At 35.5% G+C, this 24,014-nt stretch overlaps 1 protein-coding gene across 1 annotated transcript in view; it reads right to left on the minus strand.

The window, feature by feature from the left end:
* Positions 1-10,415, minus strand: part of EGFL6 (EGF like domain multiple 6) — a 54,851-nt gene extending 44,436 nt beyond the window's left edge. The window contains exons 1-2 of the mRNA XM_074299996.1: positions 9,984-10,415; positions 1,404-1,516 (exon numbers count right to left, since the gene is read on the minus strand). Coding sequence (XP_074156097.1) covers positions 1,404-1,516; positions 9,984-10,060 — 190 coding nt within the window. The 5' untranslated portion in view covers positions 10,061-10,415. The remainder of the gene's footprint in view (positions 1-1,403; positions 1,517-9,983) is intronic.
* Positions 10,416-24,014: the final 13,599 nt, after the last annotated feature.

Genomic DNA, 24,014 nt, shown 5'->3' on the forward strand with positions numbered 1-24,014 from the left:
ATAAGGATATGGCATAAAAATAAAAACATAAGGATATTTATAAGTATATATATATATATATATGTATAAAAATAGTATAAGGATAAAATATTTGCTTTTTTTCTTTGTGATATAAATCCACTGTCTGGATTGTTCATAATCTAGGGACCCATTCCATTGAATAAACAACTTCAGAAATAACTTTGAATAGACTTGAATTTATTAGTGAGATCATCCTTGATATGGGATAAGGATATTAATATCCTAGAAGATCCATAACTCTGGGAGATGTTGGGTCAAGGATTAAAAAAGTTATGTCTAATTTTTCAGGTAAAAATCAATGTACTTATTAAGATGAAAAAAAATCAATCACTCACTATTTATTAAGTGCCTACTATGTGCTAAGCACCATGTTAGGTGTTTGGGATACAAAAAGAGACAAAAGATTCTGTCCTCAAAGAATTGATGATCTAACCAAGAATATGAATTAACAAATATATTGTTGTTCAGTCATTTTTCACTCTTTGTTACCTCCTTTTTTCTTTTTTTTTGGGAGGGGGGGCAAAAATACTAGATGGGTTGCCATTTCCTTTTTTCAGCTCATTTTACAGATGGGAAAACTGATGCAAAAAGGGTTAAGTGTCACATAGGGTCACACAGGAAGGATGTGTTTGAAGTCAAATTTGAACTCAAATCCTGTTGACCTAGGCCTAGAGGCCTAACACTCTGTCTACTGTTCTACCTAGTTGTCCTAATAAATGTATACAAACAATCTAAATAAAAGACAAATTAGAAATAATAACAGAAGGGAGGCACCAAAATTAAGAGGAGTTGGGAAAGGCTGTTTAAGATTCATCTTTCTAGGTTAATTGTGTTTTGCCGATTTGAGAAGAAGAGACTAGGGTTTTTTCCTAACATTTATGCATATTTCACAAATTATCCTAAAATCACAGGCAGAAGGAAATTCAGAAGCCATTGACTCCTCAACTTACAGATGAGAAAATTAAGGCCAAGAGAGGATAAATAGCTTGCTTAGGATCATATATTTAGTAAATAGCTGAGCCTTTGAACTTAGATCTTTTTGACTTTGACCTTGGCTTACTTTCCACTGTGTGTTAGCTAGTTTAGAAAGTTAAAGCTTATGGGTTTTCAGTAAATTAGATCCTTCATTTGGGAATCCTGCTAACCAACCTTCTTTACCAATTATTCACATAATGAAGCCATCAGTTTCCCAGGTTCAAAATCTTTGGGTCATCATTGAGTCATCTCATATCTCTTTTCTTCTATACCTAATCAATTATGAAGAATTATTCATTCTACCACCGGAGTACCTCTTGAACCCTGCCACAATTTGAGTTCAGGACCCTTATTGCTTCTTTTTTGACTTCTATAATGATCCAGGAAGGATGTGTCTGCAAAATTACCTTCACAGAGTCCTTTGTTGTTCTTTTTCCATCCATAACAACATTCCAATTTAGGGCCGTAGTGACATATCCCAGGCTGGTCTGCAAATGCTAGAGATCTGTGACTTCTTGAGCTGTGGACAAAGTATCATGTAGATAAATGAAGAAATGAAGATATAAGGGACTTTGATCATGATAGCTAAAGCACCACTAAGTGACAGAAAGGAAAGCAATTATCTAGTTAATTTGGGCAATGAATTGGGTTTCCAATTTAACCCTCCCCCCCAATTAACGGCTATTCAGATTGGCCAATCAACAAAATGACATTTGGTAAACATTTGTAAAATATACATTGTGTGAAGCAATAAGAGAGAAACAAACAAACAAACAAAAACTAAATAAGATATATATTCTTTATCCTAAAGGTACTAATTGTATGAATACATTGTATATGCATGAACATAAATTGTATGGGTATATTATATGAATAACCATCAAATAAAATAGAGCATGATAAGTGTGTAAAAGAGAGCCAGTCTTAGTTTTCTGGAAATTTTGAAGAAGTAACATCATTTGGAATTAGGAGAAATCAAAAAAATATCATGGAGGAGGTACCATCTGAAGTTTGGCAGAGGATGCCATGTCACACAGAAGCACACTTCTTTGCCAATAAATATTCAGGGATCTGTGATTTTGAGATGTTTGGAAGATAAATGCGATGGATTTTGTGACATTTAGCACAGTGCCTGGATGTAAGGTAGAGGGAGATGTGAATTTGGAACCAGGACTTTGTATTTCACAAGAATGCAGCTAACTATGAACTTAATTCCTTTCCTCTCTTGAGAATGAGGTGATATGAGGGAAAAAGAAAATTAAGCTCCATGTTAAAAGTGAGTTTTTATATTTGTGATTATGTCTTTTGAAGTAAATGTTCCTTTGTAAAAGTTAATTCAACTTTTTAGTGATTAATTAGACCTAAGGTACAGAGGACCATCCCCCACAACTGGAGGAACATCATTGGTGGAAGGGGAGGACTGGAGCCACTTGGAGAGCCTAAACATCCTAAATCCCCAAAGAATCCTGGGATAGAGATGAAATGTAACATATCTGACCTTCAGATAATGAGGACCAAGGTAGCAGAGGGACCATAACATAGACTGTTTTTCAAATATTTGGTCAGCAGGATTAACAAATTATCTATATATTATATTTACTTTAGCAATTATATCTAGTATTTATAGTTACTCTATAATTTACTGTGACTGTTACCTTTGATAGTAGCTTCACCAATAAATAATAATTGATAATTTTTCTATAGGAATAGCCTAAATGGCATGACATTAAACCATGTGAAACCTTAGATAATAATAAAGCTTTAAGGTTTGCAAGGTTTACAAATATTGCATCATTTTTATCCTTAGGACAATTCTAGAAGTGAATTGTTATTATCATCCCTATTTTATAGATAAGGAAGATTTGCCCAGGGTCACATAGTTAATAAGTATTTAAGGCTGAATTTGAACACAGATCTTTCTGACTGCAGGTCCCAGGGTTTTAACCATTGTACCACCTAGCTGCCTAAAGATCTATTGATCAATCCATTCATTTTGCAAATGAGGAAAATGGTTGATTGACTTGCTTATGTTTGTACAGCTAGGATTTGAAAAATAAAGACAAGAAGAACCCTAGTCCAGGGCTCTTTTTATTGTATATTTCCATTATCCTTTCCTGTGTCTATTCTAGGCCCACTGCTTCTGTAGGAACAGAGTGAAAAGAAAACTGTACTTCCCCAAAGACCTTTAAATTTGTCAGAAGTAAAAATCCACATAAAACTTCTTATGATTCATTGATCAAACTATTAAAAACTCACAATACACATCTAATCACACATTTATGCTAAAAACTTCGTTGGGAGTACACAGGCTCCCTTACACAGATGGCTGAATCTATTTCTTTCTTTACAAGTTGAATTCAATTACTGTGAATTTAGGAACTAGAAGTGGTCTTAGAAATCCTCCAATTCAAACCCTCTTGCTTTATAGTCGAGGAAATTGAATTCCAGAAGTACTGCACTGGGAATAATTTCAGAAGAAAGTAACTAGAAGATGCAATTCACTTACATTTACTTTAAAGAGAAAAATCTTTTCCCTCAAACATCAATGTTAATTTGTTTTCACACCTATAAATTCAAGCAATAGTAAAATCTTAAAGATCTGGATTGTATACATTTCACCTAAACCAGATTGCATACTAAATTAGAAATGAAGGTTGTTCAAGGATTTAGAATGGTATGAAAGATTTTTATATTCTGGCTGCTAAATGAACTAGAAAAAATGAAGAAATTGCATGCCATGAAATTGTGGTACAGAATATGTTTTCTAAAAGAGAGTCAACATAAAACAGATTTTATGAAAAATCACTCGAGAATAATATGAACCCTTAATATAAGCAAAATATTTTCTTAATTAAATATGCTTAGACACATTTCTACAAGTTTCAGCAAATCACTGGTTAAAATGTAAAATTGTATTATATCTGTGCAGTTGTTTCATTAAACATCAATAAGGTTTGATAATTCTGGAGAATGAGTTTAAAAATTCAGTAGATAAAAACAATTGCTAACTGCTTATTATTTCTTGGCTTACATGGTTGAATGGATGGCATTTAAAAAAGACAGAGATTGATTACATTAATGAATCATTAATTGGAGCCACTCTCCAACATTATCTTGTTTACTTGCCAAAAACCATTTAAACACTTATTTTATGGGGAAGTAGAGAAGGACAATGATGTGTACACATATGTAGCCATTTAAATATAATGGATGGCAACAAATTAAATCACTAAAAGAAATATTTTATTTCTGTTCATGAAACTGAACAAAACTGGACTTCTGACATAGTCTATAAAAACCAGCAAGGATATTTAATGACTACTACAACTGTGTACTTCATCTTTGAAAACTGTACAAATCTGCCATTTGGTAAGCTGTTTTAACAATTAATTTCTACAACAATCAAATAAGGCTTCTAGTTATTTTTAGCACAACACCATCTCTGCAGTTTCTAAACTTAAAGCAGAAACTCTTTATTCATTGATTTGAGTTGTGAATACCTAAAATGTATCTCATGCTATTCTCCACCATTTCAGAACATGATCATAGATGCTGCAGGAGACCTAAAGAAACAAAATGGCATCTTTGCCCTCAAGGAGTTTATATGAATTGGGACAGATTTATCCTATACTACCTTCATTCAACAAATTTATTGCATATTACATAAAGCGCTGAGCTCTGGAAGAGTTAAAAAATTCAGATAAGATCCAGTTTATAATCTAGAAGGAGAAAAGGCATCAATATACCATACATATATTTACTGCCCTATGGCTATATATTGGAGTTGGAAAAGACTTTTTAAGTCATTCAGTCTAAATCAGATTGACCTATTTGCTGTTTTTACATATGATATTCCATCTCCTGTCTTTATACCCTTGTTCAGTCTGTCTCTCCTGCTTGGAATGTCCCTCCTCTTTTAATTTCTTAGAATCTCTAGCTTTTTCAAAATTCAGGTAAAGTGTTCCCTCCTAGATGAAGCCTTTATTTATCCCTCCAACTACTAGATCTTTACTCCATTAACTTATTTTGTATTTATCTTGTATATATTTTTGATTTACTTTTACCCATACATGTTGTTTCCTTCATAGAATCTAAGTTTCTACAAGTAAATACTCTTCTGTTTTTGTCTTGTTATCTCTAATACCCAGTGTCCATATTATAGTAGTGCTTCTAAAAATGTTCACTGATGAGTGAATGTTTGGGAAACAAAAAGGGTCCATCTTGATTGGAGTATCTAGGATGAAAAATTGCACAATATGAGATAAATCTGGCAAGATAGAATAAGACTAGATTGTGGGTGATGTAGAGTGAAAGGGACAAAGACAACAGGGAGAGCTGAACAGTGATCTTTGTGTCATAAATATTAAAGAATAAATTAAAGCAGAAAATTCTATAAGGAAGCTAACAATAAATTGTTCAGGCAGAGGATTTTGAAGGCCTCTAGTATGATAGTTGCACAGCTAGGTAGCACACTCTATAGAGTGCTGGGCCTGGAGTCAGGAAGACTCATCTTTCTGAGATCAACCTTAAGCAAACCCTGTAACCCTGTTTGCCTTATTTCCTTGTCTGTAAATTGAGCTAAAGAAGAAAATGGCAAACCATTACACTATCATTGCCAAGAAATCCTAAAGGGAATCCTAAAGAGATGGACAAAACTGAAACAACTCAATAACAATAAATTAGGACAGAGCCAAGGGAAAGGATAGATGAAAGAAAAATCAAGAAGGTGTAATCAATAGGATTTGCTAACTGAAATTCTTTCCTTCTTTAAGTCCTAACTTATGAGTTACTTTATCTATGAATCCCAGATCTCTTCGTATCCCCATCCAAAATGGTCTTTCCCTCCTTAAATTCCTCCTAGTTTTTTGTCTAGGTATCTCTTTTGCATTGACCACATTCTTCCTTGCATCATGGTTACTTCTGTACTTGTTAGGTGATAACCTTTTTGAGGGCTGCATCGGTATGAACTAATTACATACAAGGCAATTAGCATAATACCTTTTATGCAACAGACACTTTAAAAGATTTGTTGAATTCAATTCTTAGCAATTTCAAGATGCTTTCAGGACATTTTTCCCTTACAAAGAGGTTTGAATTTAAAATAGAGTCTAGGCCAAGAATTAGAAAATCAATCTAGATTTAGGATTATGAGTACAAACTGTAAAAAGAGTAGCCAAATTGAATGCCTTTGAAAAAAATAAAGGAATTTTTGATATGATATGGAAACCCAGGAAATACTGTAGGTATTTTAAATGCTTGAATCTTCTCTATGTTATTTTGTGTCCACAAATATGGTTTATGTTAATAAAATTATACATAATATAGGCTTCCAACATCAACCATTCTACTGAAATTAGTTTTTGAAATAAAACTTTGGAGTTTTAGGTACATTTCTACAAATGGTTAATCTTAAAAAAAGATAAATGTTGGGTTATGTGCACATCAAAATAGCTTGCTTTAATAATGCTTAAAGTCTGAAGCTATTCCACCAAACCAGGCATGGGTGAACATCTGGCTCCATCAAGAGTCTGACTAGGATTAGTTCTCAAAGTACCATTAAGGAGACTCAGTGATATAAAGCCAGGACCTTTACCTGAGCTTGGATTTCTCTTAGTTCTCATTTTGATATTTGAATTTAAAAGAAACAGAAGTTTAGAACAAGTATATTTTAGGAATGCAAATAATCTAACTAGAGTTTCTTAACCTGGTGTCCATAAACTTTAAAAATATTTGGATAATTATTTCAATATAGATGTTTTCCTTTGTAATCCTATGTATTATGTTTAATCATTAAAAATATTATTCTGCTGTGTCCATAGGTTTATCAGATTTCAAAAGGGGACCATGATTTAAAAAGGTCAAAATTCCTACTCAAAACATTGAATCCATGAAAAGAATAGATGCTGACATAATGTGCTTGAGGTTAGAAGATTCCCTCCTTTTGAAATATTGGATAATTCAGAGCAGATTAATGTGGAAGAGGAGCTCACCTATATGATTTCTCCTCAGATAGTGAGTTCTCTCACATTACAATATCATAGCTGACATTGAGTGTCTCTCACCAAAAAATGTGGCTCAAGTTCTTGGGTCTGGTATTGTCATAATGAGACCCTATACAGGATGAGGAGGGTGTGCAGCTCTCCTTTAAACAGTCTAGGCTATGCTCTTTTGGTTTGACCAAAACCCCTTCAGTCTTGCATCTTTCCCTAATCCTAGGGATGAGAAAGGGCAAACATCAAGTTAGGGAAGGCAGGGAAGGAAAGTGGTGAGAGAAACATGATCTTGGAACATGTGAGGATAAATAGGGTAGCTGTTAAGTCACATTATATGACAGAGCACTTCGAATTGCAGGAATGATGGGTCTTATAACTGGCATAGGAAGGGAAGGAGCAAACACATGTCATCCAGATGTTAGTACCCTGAGGCAAAACCCTTGTTGCTTCTCCCTAGTTGCAGCTCTGCTTCGGGGTTTCATATCTTAAGTGATCTGAAGATTCCAATACTCAGACAGCAGTACAAGGGTTAAATATATGTATTAATGTAATATTTGGTTGTTTAGGGTCAAGTAAGTACATAATTATATAATGGTTAATGCATAATTTTATAAAGGAATTCTTTATCTTTTTTTTCTATCATGGTCCCCTCTGATGGAGTGTCTATGGACACTTCAGAATAATATTTATTGATGTATTAAACAAACATATAACTCAGAAGGGTTAATTTATGGTGAAAGGTTTCATGCAAATAACATACTTATACTCAACATCATTTCCTTACAGCAGAAGAAGTTTGTGATATAATGTGTGAAACCTCAAGAAATAATCAACTTGAACCAAATCTCTGCCTAGACAGCCTTGCCTTTCTATGTCAATGTGTTTTCCATAACATTGGGTCTGGAGTTTATAAAAACTGGTCCCTTATGTAGTTCCTGAAAAGCTGGTGACTGCTTGACAGCTCTAAGCATGTTGGAATAAGGATACTTCCACTTGCTGATCCTAAACATACCAACTCATGAATTTGATACTAAGCTAACAAACTAGTTAACATCTTTGAAAACTGTATTATGTAAAATTTGGTATGGATTCTTCATTTTAATATTCCCTGGTTGATTTGAGGGTTTTATGACTTTTAACTTAATTTAGTAGCACTTTGAAAGTGAAACCCTGGACCTCTGCTTGCCTGGTACTAAATAACTATTAATTCTCTTCAAAAATTGCATTTACTTTCCCTCTTACCTTGGAGTAATACACATACAAAAATTTTCTCTTTAAAAATTAAGTGAACTATGTTTGCCAATAATTTTTAATCACAAAACATAAAAAATGTCATCAAATATTCCAACAACATAATTTTCTTTTTATAGATGAGGGAGTTAAGTGGTACAGGGATTAGGGTGCTGTGTGGAGTCTAGGAGACCTGAGTATAAATACTATCTCAGAAACTTACTAGTTGTGTGATCTTGGGCAAATCATTTAACTGCCTTAGTTTTTTCAATTGTAAAATGGGGATGAGAAAAGTATCTACCTTTTAGGGTTGTTATGAGGGTAAAATGAAATAATATGTGTAAAACACAGTAGGTGCTTATAAATTCTGATTTCCTCATTTCTTAATAAAGCATCTGTATATTGTAAAATGAATAGATGGACCATATAAATGTATGGAAGAAGACATTGGTTGTCATTTAGTTCAACTCCCTCATCTTTTTTTTTTTTTTTTGAAGGTCCTAAATGGTTAAGTGATTTATTTACTGTCACTAGGTTAATAAGTGTTGTAAGGCTGAGATTTGAATCCAAGTTCTTCCTTTTCCAATTTCCCACTACCGAGTCCAATGTTCTTTCTATAGTCTAATGAACTCATGAATTTCTATTTGAATTTAAGAATCTCTGAATTGCTATAGTGGAATGGAATAATAATAATAATAATCAACCTGATGGACAATACCTACAAGTCAAGTATGCAACCTCCAGAGTACCTTGAAGGAAGCTTATCTAAGTGATATTTAAGTGGAATCAGTGTCAAATTCTTCAAGTTACAGTTCTGATTACAAATCCAATCCTCTTCATATTGCATTGGAAGCTAATGAGATAGAGAGAAGAAAAAAAATTTTGATTTTGAATTCAGAGGATTCAAGTCTTACCTTTGAGACTCTGTCAGACCTGAATGTCTTTATCTGTGAATTAGATGGCTTCTGAGATCCTAGTTTTAGTTCTAGATTTATGTTAATTCCCCGAGTCACCTGTGGTCATTAAGCCAACCTACCCAATTTAAAATCCTGGGACAGTATTTACAATAATCCTGACATTTACGTTTAACAAAAAAAAAAAGTGTGTGTGTGTGTGTGTGTGTGTGTGTGTGTGTGTGTGTGTGTGTGTGTTTGGCCACTGGACTCAGATACCTCTGAAGGGGAAAGTGAGGCAGGGGATCTTGAACAGCCCTCCTCTTAAATGCAAGTCACTTGCATGTCATGGTGTTTGGCAAGGATATCAAAGGAGAACTAAAGATAAAGATAAGTTGTCTGCTTATTTGTTCAAAACTCCTTAAAGGTCTCCAACGTGATGTATCTTTTCCTCCGCATCCCTCCATTCCCCAACCAGATGCTGACAACTAGTCAGTACTTAGTTCAGTTGTATAAAGACTCAAACAGCACAAACTGAACCCACTTTAGTATTTCAAGTTATAGAGAGTAGACAGCAGACAGATGTCCCTGAATATCGTCAGCATGGTCACATTTCTTGTGTGAAGAACATCCTTTTGAAAATGAGGGAACTGCAGAATGATTGGAATGAGTCTGAAGGGAGAAAGAAACGCCACATGACCCAGGGAAGAAATGACAATGGTCATTCACTTCTGGACCTTCCCAGCAGGGCTACTTCCAAAGAAGCACAAAAGAAAAAAAAAATGGCAGGAAAGGAGAGGAAACAAAAGAACCGAATAAAGAAAGCAAATTCCGGACGCTGAAGCGCATTTCTAGGCAGCCACACACTCACCTGGTTGCCGTTTTAACAAAACCACCTGCAACAAAAAAGAGCAGGAGCGACAGTCCCGGGCACCAGGATGCCCGCATCGTGGAGCGGAGGTGGAGGATGGGCTGAGGTACCGGGGTAGGAGGCGGAGAAGGATGGTCAGGGAAGCCCCTCAGTCTTTTCTTTCAACTTCACGTCCAAATCGTGATGCTCTGTACAGTGGCCACTGGGGCAGCCAGCAGTGCGTCTCTGCTCCTCCAGAGCCGGCGCCGCACAACCGTGCTGGCTAGACTGGACGGCTCTGGAGGTCCAGCAGCTGGAGCCCCTCCCTAGGCAGAGAAGGGGGAGTCCCTTCTCCCGGAACCCGGGACTCCGGGGCGCTATCCTGGACTCCAGCCGAAGTGGCGAAAAGACTGCAGAAACCAGGGAGAGGAACCCACACTTCAGCCTCCAGCCTTCTCCGGGCTCCAGTGAAATAGGAAAGGGGGGCGGGAGGGAGCGAGAGAGGGGGGCGGGCTACAAACTTCGAGCGGGGATCCGCCTCTTGCAGATAATCGATCATCTCTCACTAGAAGGTGCTCTTCTTTCTTTACGCCCATCTCTGTGACTTGGCCAATTCAATTCAATTCGGTTAGTTCAGTTCATTTTAACAAACATAAAGAATAACCCTAGAGGCATACTTGGGCCGCGTAGTGTAAGCACGCCTGTATATATATATATGTAGCACAAAATTATTTCTGACCTGAAAGCTTTTATATTTTACTTGGAGAAAAGAGACCATGCACTTAGGAAACTTTGGGATAGGATTACCACCACCTTTCAATCTACACAAAGCTTTCATTCTTTTCAAAGGGCATCCATTGGATCTCTTAGAATTTACCAACAGAAACAATCAGATAACATTCTAAGCGATGTAATAAGTGTAAAAATAAATGCACACTAGCTTCATACGGGAGAGATGAGGAAATAAACGTCCGGTCTTTGTAAAAGTGGGTAACTTTAGATATGTAGCATCACATTCTCTGTGGACGTGTTGATGGGTTTTACAGAACTGCTTTTTTCCCCTCAAAAAAACAAAAACAAAAACAAAAAACTATAAGGGACAGTGGATAAAAATAGTTAGTATTTATATAGCATTTTAATATTTCCAAAACACTTTACATAAATTATGTTCTCACAACAACCCTGTGAGGGATAGGTGCTATTATTATTCCCATTTTGCCCATAAAGAAACTGAGGCTGAGGGAAGTCAAATGATTTACCCAGAGTCACACAGCTAGTAAGTGTGACTACTAGTAGTAAGCTAGTAAGTAATCCCATCCTGGTATTTCCTGACCCCAAGCTTAGTACTCTACATACTATGTTGCTTCAGATAGAGAAGAGGAGAGGGTAGTGGTTGTTCAGTGTTTCAATAGTGGCCAACTGTTCATGACCATTTAGGGCTTTCTTGGCAAAGATACTACAGTGATTTGCCATTTCCTTCTACAGCATATTTGGATGAGGAAACTGAGCAAACAGGGTTAAGTGACTTGTCCAGGGTCACATTGCTGTTGTTTATTCTTCCTTCTCAAAGAGTACCAAGACTTCAGGGAGGTGATGCTATGACAATGGAAATGAATTTAATTTGAGTGAGGGAGGTCTGTGTAAGGTCACCTGCCTCACTTTCCCCTCGAGAGTCATCTGGGTCCAGTGGTCAGATACAGTTCAGGGTGATTAGAGATGGTCCTGTATGAAATGGGAGACTTTGGCCTTTTAAGCTAAGTCTGCAACAGATTTCAAGTCTGATTGAGGTCCACCCATTCAGTGTTAAAGCTAGGTAGCAACTGAGGGGAAGAATCTTCTCTTTCACTTAATCCCCTCCCCGCCCTCGCTCTGAAAAAAATATAAATGAATGAATGAATGAATGAATGAATCTGGGAAGGGAAGACCCTCAGGATTTTTGGCCAAAGCAGAAATGACTGTTATTTACATTCAATCTGAGTCAATCAAGATCCAAACAATGACCAAATGGGGCTTAGCCTAGGACCTATTAGTAGTCTAAGAAAATCAAATTGGTTTTGGTTTAAGGCCTGGTCCTTAAGAAAGAAAGCTAGACTGTAAACTCCAAGATGTCTTGGAAAGATTCAAGGTGTAAAAGAGGGAAAAATGTTTTTAAGAGCATCTATAGGTAAGGATATGATAATCTATATGGACAGAGGAGGGAAGAGGGGAGGGAAAGAAGGAAGAAGGAAAGGAAGGAAATAGCTATGCCATGATGCCCTTCTAAAAATAGCAACTAATCTAAACATAATTTGTGTACTTGGTTTGAAATCTGCTAACTTGAATGTGATAGATCAATTTCTTTAAGTAGTATTTAGTCATATTAAGTCTAAATTCTACTACCTGGCCAAGGCCTTCTGCTAAATATTTTATACAATATTGCTATTAATCCTTCATGATCCAGCTAATCTAATTTGTCATTACTTTACAATGTACATTTCAATCTAATCAGGCTCATTTTTTCTTTGTCCCATAAACATGTCAAAATAATAATAAAAGATAATATTTATATAGCATTTAAAGATTTACAAAGCACTTTACAAATATTTTATCCTCACAACAACTCTGGGAAAGTATGATTATTCCCATTTTTCAGGTGAGATAGACAAAGATTAAGTGAAACAACTAATTAGTGTTTGGGGCAAGATTTGAACTCTGATCTTCCTAACTGCAGGTCTATCTCAGATCTTCCTTGCACTAACTAGATGCCACCAATTATCTGAGATTGTTAGGCATGTAGCTAGTGTCAGGAAGCTAGGTTTGAAGGCAAGCATATAGTCTTCCTGACTTCAGGTCCAGCACTCTAACCGCTGCACCACCTAGATGCCCAGGGGAAGGGAGGAAAGATATAGATTTGGAAATAAACTAAAAATTAACAAATACAATTTAAGAAATAAATGGTATTGACAAATGCAGTAAGTATTCAGGGAATTATCTTGGAGGATTATACTTTATTCTACTTTCTGTGCACAACTTTTCAAAATAAATAGATGACAATATTATTGATGATGAAGACTATGAAGATTATGTGGGTGGTGGTGGAATGTATGTATCTCTTTTCTAAGACATCCTGGTCTGATGGTCACAGAGACCAGTGTTCTATTCATAATTGCATCTTTAAGCTCTCTGCTGCATAAATTCTTTTCTTTTCCCTGTACCTCACTTGCTTTGGATTCAAGATGGATCTGATTATGAAGATTTTAAGTCTACCCACTAGATTGTTTTCTGAATTATGAGATAATATGTACAAAAGATTTTAAACTCTTTAAGCTCAAAGTGTAGCATACTATTGGCATGCATATTGAAGACATTTACATTTATTTTCCATCTTATCTTAAATTAGAACCACTCACTTTAGCAATTAGAATGAGTGTTCCCTGAGTTCAAGGAATTTGAAAATGAAGAGACTTGATCAGTTTCTCTTATAAAATTGCTTCACTTGGCAGCAAACATCTCTTCAGATGAATATGTGGTTATACTATGTTGGTACTAGGGGAGAGAAAAGGAAACTTGTGTACAAGAATTATGTTTCCAAGGGAGATTTAACAAGAGATATTCTTTATGGTATCTGGACACAAGAGTGCAATGCTGGGGTTCTAAATCTGAGCCCAAACTGGACTGACCATGTGGTAGTTCCCATGATTAGGATGACACCATTTCCTCCCTTTTGTACAGGAAACATCCTATCTCTGATGTGTTACAGACCTCCATGGTGTCCCTCACAATTGTGCCCTTCACTTCAGTCAAATTCAAACCCTCTATACCTCTCTTTTGGACTATTTTAATATCTTCCTAACTGGCTTCTTTGATTTCAATCTCTTCTTATTCCAACCCATCTTTCACACAGCTGTCAAGCTGATATTCCTGCAATATAGATCTATGTCAACCACTATGTAAGCCTCCTTACTAAAAATATCCAATGGTTCCCCAGAGCCTTTAGGATAAACTACAAACTCTTCAATCTTTCATAGTCTGACTCAGACCCTGCTTTCAAGTCTTATTTATTCTTATTGTGATTCAGAAATCTTGTTCCCATAAAAACTGGCCCACTGGCTTCCTGTAAATATATCATTCTTCCTCTGTTTTTGTGTAAGTAGTCCTTCATATCTGGAATGCATCTTTCCTCCTCTCTATCTTCCTCTTTCTTTCTTTCTTTCACTTTTCTGGTTTTCTTTAGCACAGCCCAAGTGATGTCCCCTACATAAAGGATCTTTTCTCATTTATTACCATTCCTTCTTTGAAATCACTTTGTACTGCAATGTGCATGTTTGTTGGTGTATGTGGTAAAACCTCCTAATAAAATGTAGACTCTCGGAGACTAAGGACCATGTCTTTTGTTAATCTTTGTAGACAAAGTACCATAGTAGATGCTTGATATAAATATTTTAAATAATGGAAAATAATAGAAACAATTGGAGTAAAGGAAGAACTGGCTTTTCCTGAGAGCAAATGCATGAAGAAAAACAAAAAATGTGGATTAATAATGTAATACTTAACATCCAAATGTCTGACTACAGTTTTTGGTTACTTGACAGTTAGTTTGACAGGAATATTTAACAGTATTTAACAGCCTCCCATCTTTAAGCTATCTATTCTCAGATAATTCTATACATGATCATTGGCAATGTATTAAACATTGTAGAAAATACATCTAGGTCTCAATTAATGCACATTACAAGTCCTCTGAAGGGTTCATATGTATTTGAATTCATATGTATTTGAAATTATAATTATGTAAAAATAGTAATTGGTTCCAGACCAGTAAAAATATGCAGTATAAATCTGAATAATGCAACCACTTTGGGGGATTCATTGTTTATCACTGTCTTGATGAATGGCATTGTCCTTATTACCACTAAGTTTCTTGACTTAAATTATATTTAAGCCATGCATATTGTACGTGTATCTTCCATTCAAGAATTTTGCAAATAGAGGATCCCATGATAAATCTTAATTCTATTGATTTGTATGTCAATTCTCCTGAAACATCCAGATGTATCATATTTGTACTCTTTTCCTTATATAATTAATCTAGAACAGATATGACACAACACAATGATCCTAAGAAAACACTGCTGGAACCATTCTCAACATAAATAACATAAAGTTTGTACTTGACACAAACATGACTTGTCATTCCTTAGAATTCTTTCTAGCATTTCAATTTTGTTTCTGTTGGCTTTAGTTTCTTTTGTGTGTGTATGTGTGTGTATTTTTTAAATCTAGACATGATTGAAGAAGTAGGAAGCAAATACTACAGAGAGAAGTTTGTGAGAGGTGAAAATCCAGCTGAAATAACCCACCTGCCATTTCATGGATTTATGCCTATGGACAATGCAATTGTCAGTTGCAATACGAGGAAGAAAGAATGCGGACTGAAAATAATATGCTATCATGTGAAAAGATGACTGGTTTCAGGACTGTAGCTCTACAAAGGCAGGTGTTTTTAATAGCTATGTTACTTCAGCTGACTTTAAAGAGAAACCAGGCAGCTTCTCTTTAAAAGTTCCTGTAGTATTATACAAAAGAAAATTAATCTTTGATAAAAATCTCATAAAACTGTCATGTTCTTTTCCATACTACTTCTCTTGTCTATATCTATTTAGCCTATTGCAGCAAACAAATATGTTGTGATTGCTGTCATTGAATCATTTTTTACTTGTGTCTAATTCTTCATGACCCCGTTTGGGTTTTCTTTGGCAAAGATACTGGGATGGTTTGCCACTTCCTTCTCCAGTTCATTTTACAAAAGAGGAAACTGAGGCAAACAGGATTAAATGTCATGCCCAGGGTCACCCAGCTAGTAAGTATCTAAGGCCAAATTTGAATTCAGTAAGATGAGCCTTCCTGATTCTGGGCCTGATGCTCTATCCACTGTATCACTAAGCATGTGATATTTCAGTCCTATTAAATACAGACCCAATGCTAAGTGGCAGGAGCAGAATTGTGGATTAAGTAGGAGCATGAAATCATAGTATCTTCAGTGTATATTCCTCTGATTCAAAATGTATACCATTTTCTTGATTACTATTACTACTGCAGTTAGTAGTGCAGTGGATAGAATCTGAATCTGGAATCAGGATGACCTGAATTTAAATGTTGTCTCAAGTGCTTAGAAGGTGGGTGATCTTGGACAAATCACTTGACTTCTATTTGCCCAAGATTCTTCAATGGTAAAATAGCATCTATCATCTGGTTGCTGTGAGGATCAAATGAGATATTTGTAAAGCACCTGGCATACAGTAATCACTTAATAAATGTTTATTTCCTTCCTTAAAGTGAGCTAAGTGGAACGATGAATACAGCTGACACAATTGAACTGAACTGGCATGAGCCAGCTTGACTTAGACTGATCTCACAGTTCCTATTTGTGAATGAAATGGAAATATAAGGTCTTAGACTACCTAACATCTTACAAGAGAATGTTTGCTCAGCTGAAGTGTAGAAAGGATATTCAGCAAGTATACAGCTTTGATCAGCTGAACATGGCTTTCCTGTCTCTGTTGGCCATTATGATGCACTGATCAGAAGCTCAGGGAAGGAATTTTTTGTTCCTTATTTGCTAGCTTTTGTGTTTAGGATGCCAGGAAGATCTGTCAAACTATCTCCTCTCAGCAAATACAGTTATCCCTTCCATGTTGTGCCTTTCCTTATCACATATTTATTTAAAAGCTTTTTATTTTCCAAACACATGAATAGCTAATTTTCACTCTTGTAAAACCTTGTGCTCCAAATTTTTTTCTCCCTCCCTTCCCTCATTCTCCCCTAGATGGCAAGTAGTAATCCAATATATGTTAAATATATGCAATTCTTCTATAAATATTTCCACAATTCTCATGCTGCACAAGAAAAATCAGATCAAAAAGGAACAAAATGAGAAAGAAAACAAAATGCAAGTAAACAATAAGAAGAAAGTGAAAAATACTATATTGTGATCCACATTCAGTCCCTAAAGCCCTCTCTTAGGGTGTAGATGGCTCTTTCCATCACAAGACCGTTGGAACTGACCTGAATCCCCTCACTGTTGAAAAGAGCCACATCCATCAGAATTGATCATCATATAATTTTGTTGTTGCTGTTTACTCTTGTACTGTGTTGTCTTGGTTCTACTCACTTCACTTAGCATCTGTAAGTCTCTCCAGACCTCTTTGAAATTATCCTGCTGATCATTTCTTATGGAAGAGTAATATTCTATAATATTCATATATCATAACTTATTCAGCCATTCCCCAATTGATAGGCATGCCCTCAGTTTCCAGTTCCTTGCCATTACAAAAAGGGCTGCCTCAACACAATTTTGATATAACATGGGTGAGCAAAAGAATTTAAATGGAAATTTTGGAGAAGTTTTGCACAAGACACAGACAACACATGAAGATGATGCAGAAAAAGTTTAGAAACTCAGAAAAGTTTAGGAAATTTAGAAGCTCAGACATGCACAAAATACATGAATAATATTAAATAAATGCAACCAAAATCTTACAAATAAGTTATTATAAACACTCCATAAAAGAAAAAGAGGGGAAGGAAGGTCTTCCAGATTTTCCAGATTGTGAGAGTGCTGCTAGATATGTGGAAGGGATAACTGTAAGTCTAAAGGAATATTTCAGTACTTTTTAGGGGAAAATTAACCTTGATTATATGGGGTAGAGCTCTAGAAAAAGGTAGGCTAGGGTCACAGCATAGCCCTAAGAGATATTGCTCTTATTATTGATCAAATTCACAAATTAATAGACTACAAAGATGGAAGTGATAAAGGCAAACATACTGTGTAGCAATGAGGTAATATGAGAAAATTTGAGGAGAGGGCAAGCACTTTCATTTGGGGAAATCTGACTTTGTGATGGAGTTAACACCTAATTGGACCTTGAAGGAAGAGAAGAATTTCAATCAGTGAAGATGTAGGAAGATATGTTTTAGGCAAAGGGGTTAACCTGTATAAATGCATGAAGATTTGAAAAGTTTATATGAAGATTGGCAATGGCAAGTAGTTTAATATGTGTATGTAGTATGAATTAGTATGAATTTATAGAGGACCAAAAAGTGAATACTAAGTGAAGTGAGTAGAACCAAGAGAACATTGAACACAGTAACAGATTATGTGATGGCCAACTGTGATGGACTTGGCTCTTTAACCAGGAAGGTGATTCAGGCCAGTTCTTTGATGAAGAGAGCCATCTGCACCCAGAGAAAGGACTGTGGAGACTAGTATAGATCACTGCATAGTATTTTCACTTTTTTGTTGTTTTTGTTTTGTTTTCTTTCTCATTTTTTTTGTCATTTTTGTCATTTTTTCCCTTCTTGATCTAATTTTTTTTTTTTTGTGCAGCATGATAATTGTGGAAATATGTAAAGAAGAATTGCAGATGTTCAACATATTAGATTGCTTGCATATAGGAGAAGGAAAGGAAAAAAATTTGCAACACAAGATTTTGCAAAGGTGAATGTTGAAAATTATCCATGCATATGTTTTGAAAATAAGCTTTAATAAAAAAAAAAAAAAAGAATATGTGCTTCTTGAGGGCAGCAGGCTCTGCTTTTTTTTTTTTTTTTTTTTTTTTTCCTGCTGGTATTTATATTCTATGAATCAAACTGAGACCTGTTGAAGATCTTAGCTTAGAAAGACCAAGGTCTCCTACTTCAGCCAGGGTTATCTCCAATCTTCTTGATCTATATCTGACCACTGGATCCAAATGGTTCTGGGAGGAGGAAGTGAGGCACAGCCTTCCCTCATTTAAATCCAACTCACTTGAATATCCTGATGGTGATGTGATGTGATGTGATGGTCCTCTTTGAGAATGAAGAACAAACAATAATTTTTATTTCCTGCATTCAGCACACTGTCTATAATAATTAATAAATAAATTCTTGTTGATTTGAATTCATTTGACTTTATATAAGTAGTTAGTGGGAGAGCTGGATCCTGAAGGTCTTCACTGAAATTTTGCATAACGGACTCTTATTGTGGTATGGGACACCATAACCTATGAAATGCATTCTGACTCTGATTCAATCTATTCTCCAGTTTTTTAGCACTCTGTCTTTCTTTATCACTTGCTGATCTGGACTGTCTTTAATAGTCAAATAGAGCAAATCCCTGAAGTTTGCTTTCTTCTCAGTCTTAATAAAATGAGCAACTAGCTAACTGCTCTAGAGCATAGTCAGGGGTCTTTATCTGAAACTTTCAGTGCACAGCTACCATCTGAGGTGGATTTCCATATGGATGAAAGCACTTTTAATAGTAGCCAAATGCCATCTGCACCTGTTTGTGTTTGTTTCTCGAGGACTAATGAACACTTCAGGCTAATGTTTGTTTTCATTTTATTTATGATTAAGTTCTGAGTTTTATAATAAATCAATCCATCAGCAAGTATTAATTGAATTTTAGGCTTAGTAGGAGAAGACCCTGAAGCTGCTCTTATGGAACTTATCATCTAATTTGGGAGAAAATGAACAATTAATTCCATCTGAAAAGTGTATACACACACACACACACACACAAAAGCTTTTATCATCAAAATTGTATTGTAGAGCTGGTCTTAGTTTTGTTAATTTTTAGGTGAGAAAATAAAAATTTTAAAAATTAAAATTTCTGCTAAATTACTTGCCAAGGTCACACAATGGGTTAGTGATAAAACTGAAATTAGAACTCAGATTTTCTGACTCCTACTTCAGAGCTCTTTCCTCTTGTTCAGCAAGAAGCATTCATTATCTATCCCTGCAATTGCCAGCATTTTCTTTTCTCTTTTATTTGAATATATTTATTTTACATTGAATTTACTTTGCATATATTTCATTAATACTTCCTCATATATTTTTGTCTCATCAATAGAATGCAAGCTTTTTGATGGCACGCATTACTTAATTTTGTCTTTATATCCCCAGAATCTAGCATAGTTCTTGACATACAACAGTGCACTATAAATGTTTATTAATTTATTGATCCTCCATCTCAGTGTTGGAAAGGAATTGTTGTCGTTGAGCTGTGCCCAACTCTTTGTAACCTCATTTGAGTTTATTCATTCATTCATTCATTCATTTACTTGGCAAAGATATTGCAATGGTTTGCTACTTCCTTCTCCAGTTCATTTTACAAATGAGTAAATTGAAGCAAACAGGTTTAAATAAACCCATGATCACATAGTTATTAAGCGTCTGAGACCCAGGTTTGAACGGAATTGCCCTTATAACATTTCCAATAAGTGTTCATCCAACATCTGTTTGAAGACCTTCAATGATATAGATCTTAAGAGGCAGTCAGTTCTTTAGGACAGCTCTTATTATATGGAGAGAACGCTTTATATCAAAATAAGAGAAACAATATGGTATAATGAAGGGAAACCAGCCTTGGATTTGAGTCCTATCTCTGAAACTTAGTGCTTATGGGATTATGAACAAACCACTGACATTCTTAAGGCCTCATGAAACTTCTTAATACTAAATATTAAAAATTAAAGAACAGTTTCTGATTTGCTTTAGTGGAGGGATTTTTCAAAAGGCAGATTCCCACAGTTAGCACTAATAAAGTCATGTGGCCATTATTATTTAGTCATTTCAGTCATATCTGACTCCTCATAACCCCATTTGGGATTCTATTGTTAAAAATATTAGAATGGTTTGCCATTTCCTTATTTGCTTCATTTTGCAGATGAGGAAACTGGGCAAACAGGATTAAGTCACATTTGAATTCGGGTTCTCCTGACTCTATTAGGTCTGACACTTTACAGTGGCATTTAGAGCCATATGCAAGGAGAAAAATATTCGTGGCAAAATCATCCCAATTGCCTCTCTACCACCCATGACTCTCAGTTCTGTCCTTTGGGGACACACAAAACAAGGCTAACTCCATTGATAGCTTTTTTTTAACTTGCCTAGGGTCACACAGCTAGGAAGTGTCTGAAACTAGATTTGAACTCAGGACCTCCTGACTTCAGGACTGGTGTCTATCCATTGGGCCACCTAGCTGCCCCTCCTTTGATAGCTCTTTACATGCATCATGACCACCATCATGCTCCATTAAGTCTTCTCCTCCTGAGGTTATATAACCATGACATTGATCTAATCTTTATTTGTCATGGTCTCTAGCTACTTCCCAAGACTAATCACTTTCCTCTGGATACATTCTAGTTTGTAAATAATCTTCTGAAAATTATGACAACCACAACTGAACCCAACATTTCAGAAGACAGAGTACATCTCGTCTCTGGTTTGGACACTGTGCTTCTATTAATGAGCAGCGAAGAGGTGCTGTAGTGCACAGAGTGCAGAGTTTGGAGTCAGGAAGATTCCAATTCATGAGTTCAAGTACAACCTCAGACCTTAGTAGTTGTGGGACCCTGACAAGTTATTTGACCCTGTTTGCTTTAATTTCCTCCTCTTTAGAGGAAGGAATTTATGACCAGAGGAGAACTAGAGATCATTATTGATCACAAAATAGAAGATTTTGATTACATCAAACTAAAAAGTTTCTGTACAAATAATACTAATGCAAACAAGATTAGAAGGGAAGTAACAAATTGGGAAAATATTTTTAAAAACAAAGGTTCTGACAAAGGTCTCATTTCCAAAATATATAGAGAACTGACCCTAATTTATAAGAAACCGAACCATTCTCCAATTGATAAATGGTCAAAGGATATGAACAGACAATTCTCAGAGGAAGAAATTGAAACTATATCCACTCACATGAAAGAGTGTTCCAAATCACTACTGATCAGAGAAATGCAAATTAAGACCACTCTGAGATACCACTACACACCTGTCAGATTGGCTAAGATGACAGGAACAAATAATGACAAATGTTGGAGGGGATGTGGGGAAATTGGGACACTAATACATTGCTGGTGGAGTTGTGAAAGAATCCAGCCATTCTGGAGAGCAATCTGGAATTATGCCCAAAAAGTTATCAAACTGTGCATACCCTTTGACCCAGCAGCGCTACTACTGGGATTATATCCCAAAGAAATACTAAAGAGCGGAAAGAGACATATATGTGCCAAAATGTTTGTGGCAGCTCTTTTTGTTGTAGCTAGAAACTGGAGGATGAATGGATGTCCATCAGTTGGAGAATGGTTGGGTAAATTGTGGTATATGAAAGTTATGGAATATTATTGCTCAGTAAGAAATGACCAGCAGGAGGAATACAGAGAGGCCTGGAGAGACTTAAATCAACTGATGCTGAGTGAAATGAGCAGAACCAGAAGATCACTGTATACTTCAACAACGATACTGTATGAGGATGTATTCTGATGGAAGTGGAAATCTTCAACATAAAGAAGATCCAACTCACTTCCAGTTGATCAATGATGGACAGAGGTAGATACACCCAGAGAAGAAACACTGGGAGGGGAATGTAAATTGTTAGCACTAATATCTGTCTGCCCAGGTTGCATATACCTTCGGATTCTAATGTTTATTGTGCAACAAGAAAATGATATTCACACACATGTATTGTACCAGACTATATTGTAACACATGTAAAATGTATGGTATTGCCTGTCGTCGGGGGGAGGGAATAAGGGAGGGGGGGTAATTTGGAAAAATGAATACAAGGGATAATATTATAAAATATATATATATATATAATAAAAAAAATTAAAAAAAAAAAAAAGTCAAAAAAAAAAAAAATCATTAATTAGAGAAGGAAATAAGAAACCACTACAGAATCTGTGCCAATAAAACCCCCACTAAGATCATGAAGAATCAGACAGCCTCCAGTTGTCTTGAACTATATTCTGTCAGTGGACCCAGATGGCTCTGGAGGGGAAAATCAGGTGACCTTATATAGCCCTCCCTCACTTAAATCCAATTCATTTGCATTTCAACTCCCTGATGTCATGATCCTCCTTGAGAACAAAGGACAAACAACAATAATAACAATCACAACAACAAAGGTCTGATGGGCTTTTTGTCATTTGTCCTTCACCCATGACATGTCATTTTTTATCTCTTTGACTTTGAACAGGCTGCTTTCTATTCTTGCAAAGATTCTGTCCTTATTGCTACCTTTTAAAATTCCTAGTTTCTTTCAATACTCATTTCAGCTGCTACATGATGCCTCTTTGGAGTCCTCTGCTTGAATTTCACTGTACTTATTTCACATATATTTCTGTGGGCTTCTATTGTTTCCCCCAATAGAATATAAGTTTCCCAACGATAGGGGCTATTTTGGTTTTATTTTTGTTTTTCTAACACAAGAACCTAGCCTCACACCTGGCGCACAGTAGAAGATAATAAATGAACAAAATTAATAAATAAACAAATTGATTTATTAAAAAACTATCATTAATAAATGGTGCACATAATAATATGTAATAATTAATAATAAGTGGCTCATATTGTGCTTGTAATCCACTAAAGGCACAGATATTTCTCACATGGACTGTCTAGTTCTAATTATGCCTCCTCTATTCTGTTTGTACAGTTCATTTTTTGACCCAAATATAGGACTTTAAAATAATCTTTATTACATTTTTTCTTATCAAATTCATTCTACCCATTGAGGATTCTTTTGGATCCTAATACTGTCATTTACATTATCCTCAGATATGATAAGCTTCCTACTAATGACAATTCCAGTTATTGATCAAAAGACTAAACAATAACTCTGAGATATCACTAATCATACATCTTCTCACTGATATTTCTGGTTTTCACTTCTGGCAATAGGTCATTGCTGGAAATATTGGAAAAATAAAAATTGCTGAAAAAATCTATTTTAATGCATCATGAGTCTCTAAGCCACTCTTTTTTTGGTTTACTTGAAATAATAGCAACAACATCCAGAAAACCACATATTAGAAACAAAAGTTTTAAAATGGAACAGGAAAAGGAATGAAATGATTGAGCTACTATCTCATCAAAGTTAATATATTTGAAAAATAATAAACCATAAATAATGATCCTTCATGATTTCATGTGCAATCATTTAAGATTTATCTTTTTGTCTCTGCATATTTGACTATTATATATATAATACTATATATATTATACTATGCTATTAGTATACATACTATA

The sequence above is a fragment of the Sminthopsis crassicaudata genome, chromosome 3 (genome assembly GCF_048593235.1).
Source record: "Sminthopsis crassicaudata isolate SCR6 chromosome 3, ASM4859323v1, whole genome shotgun sequence".
NCBI lineage: Eukaryota > Metazoa > Chordata > Mammalia > Dasyuromorphia > Dasyuridae > Sminthopsis > Sminthopsis crassicaudata.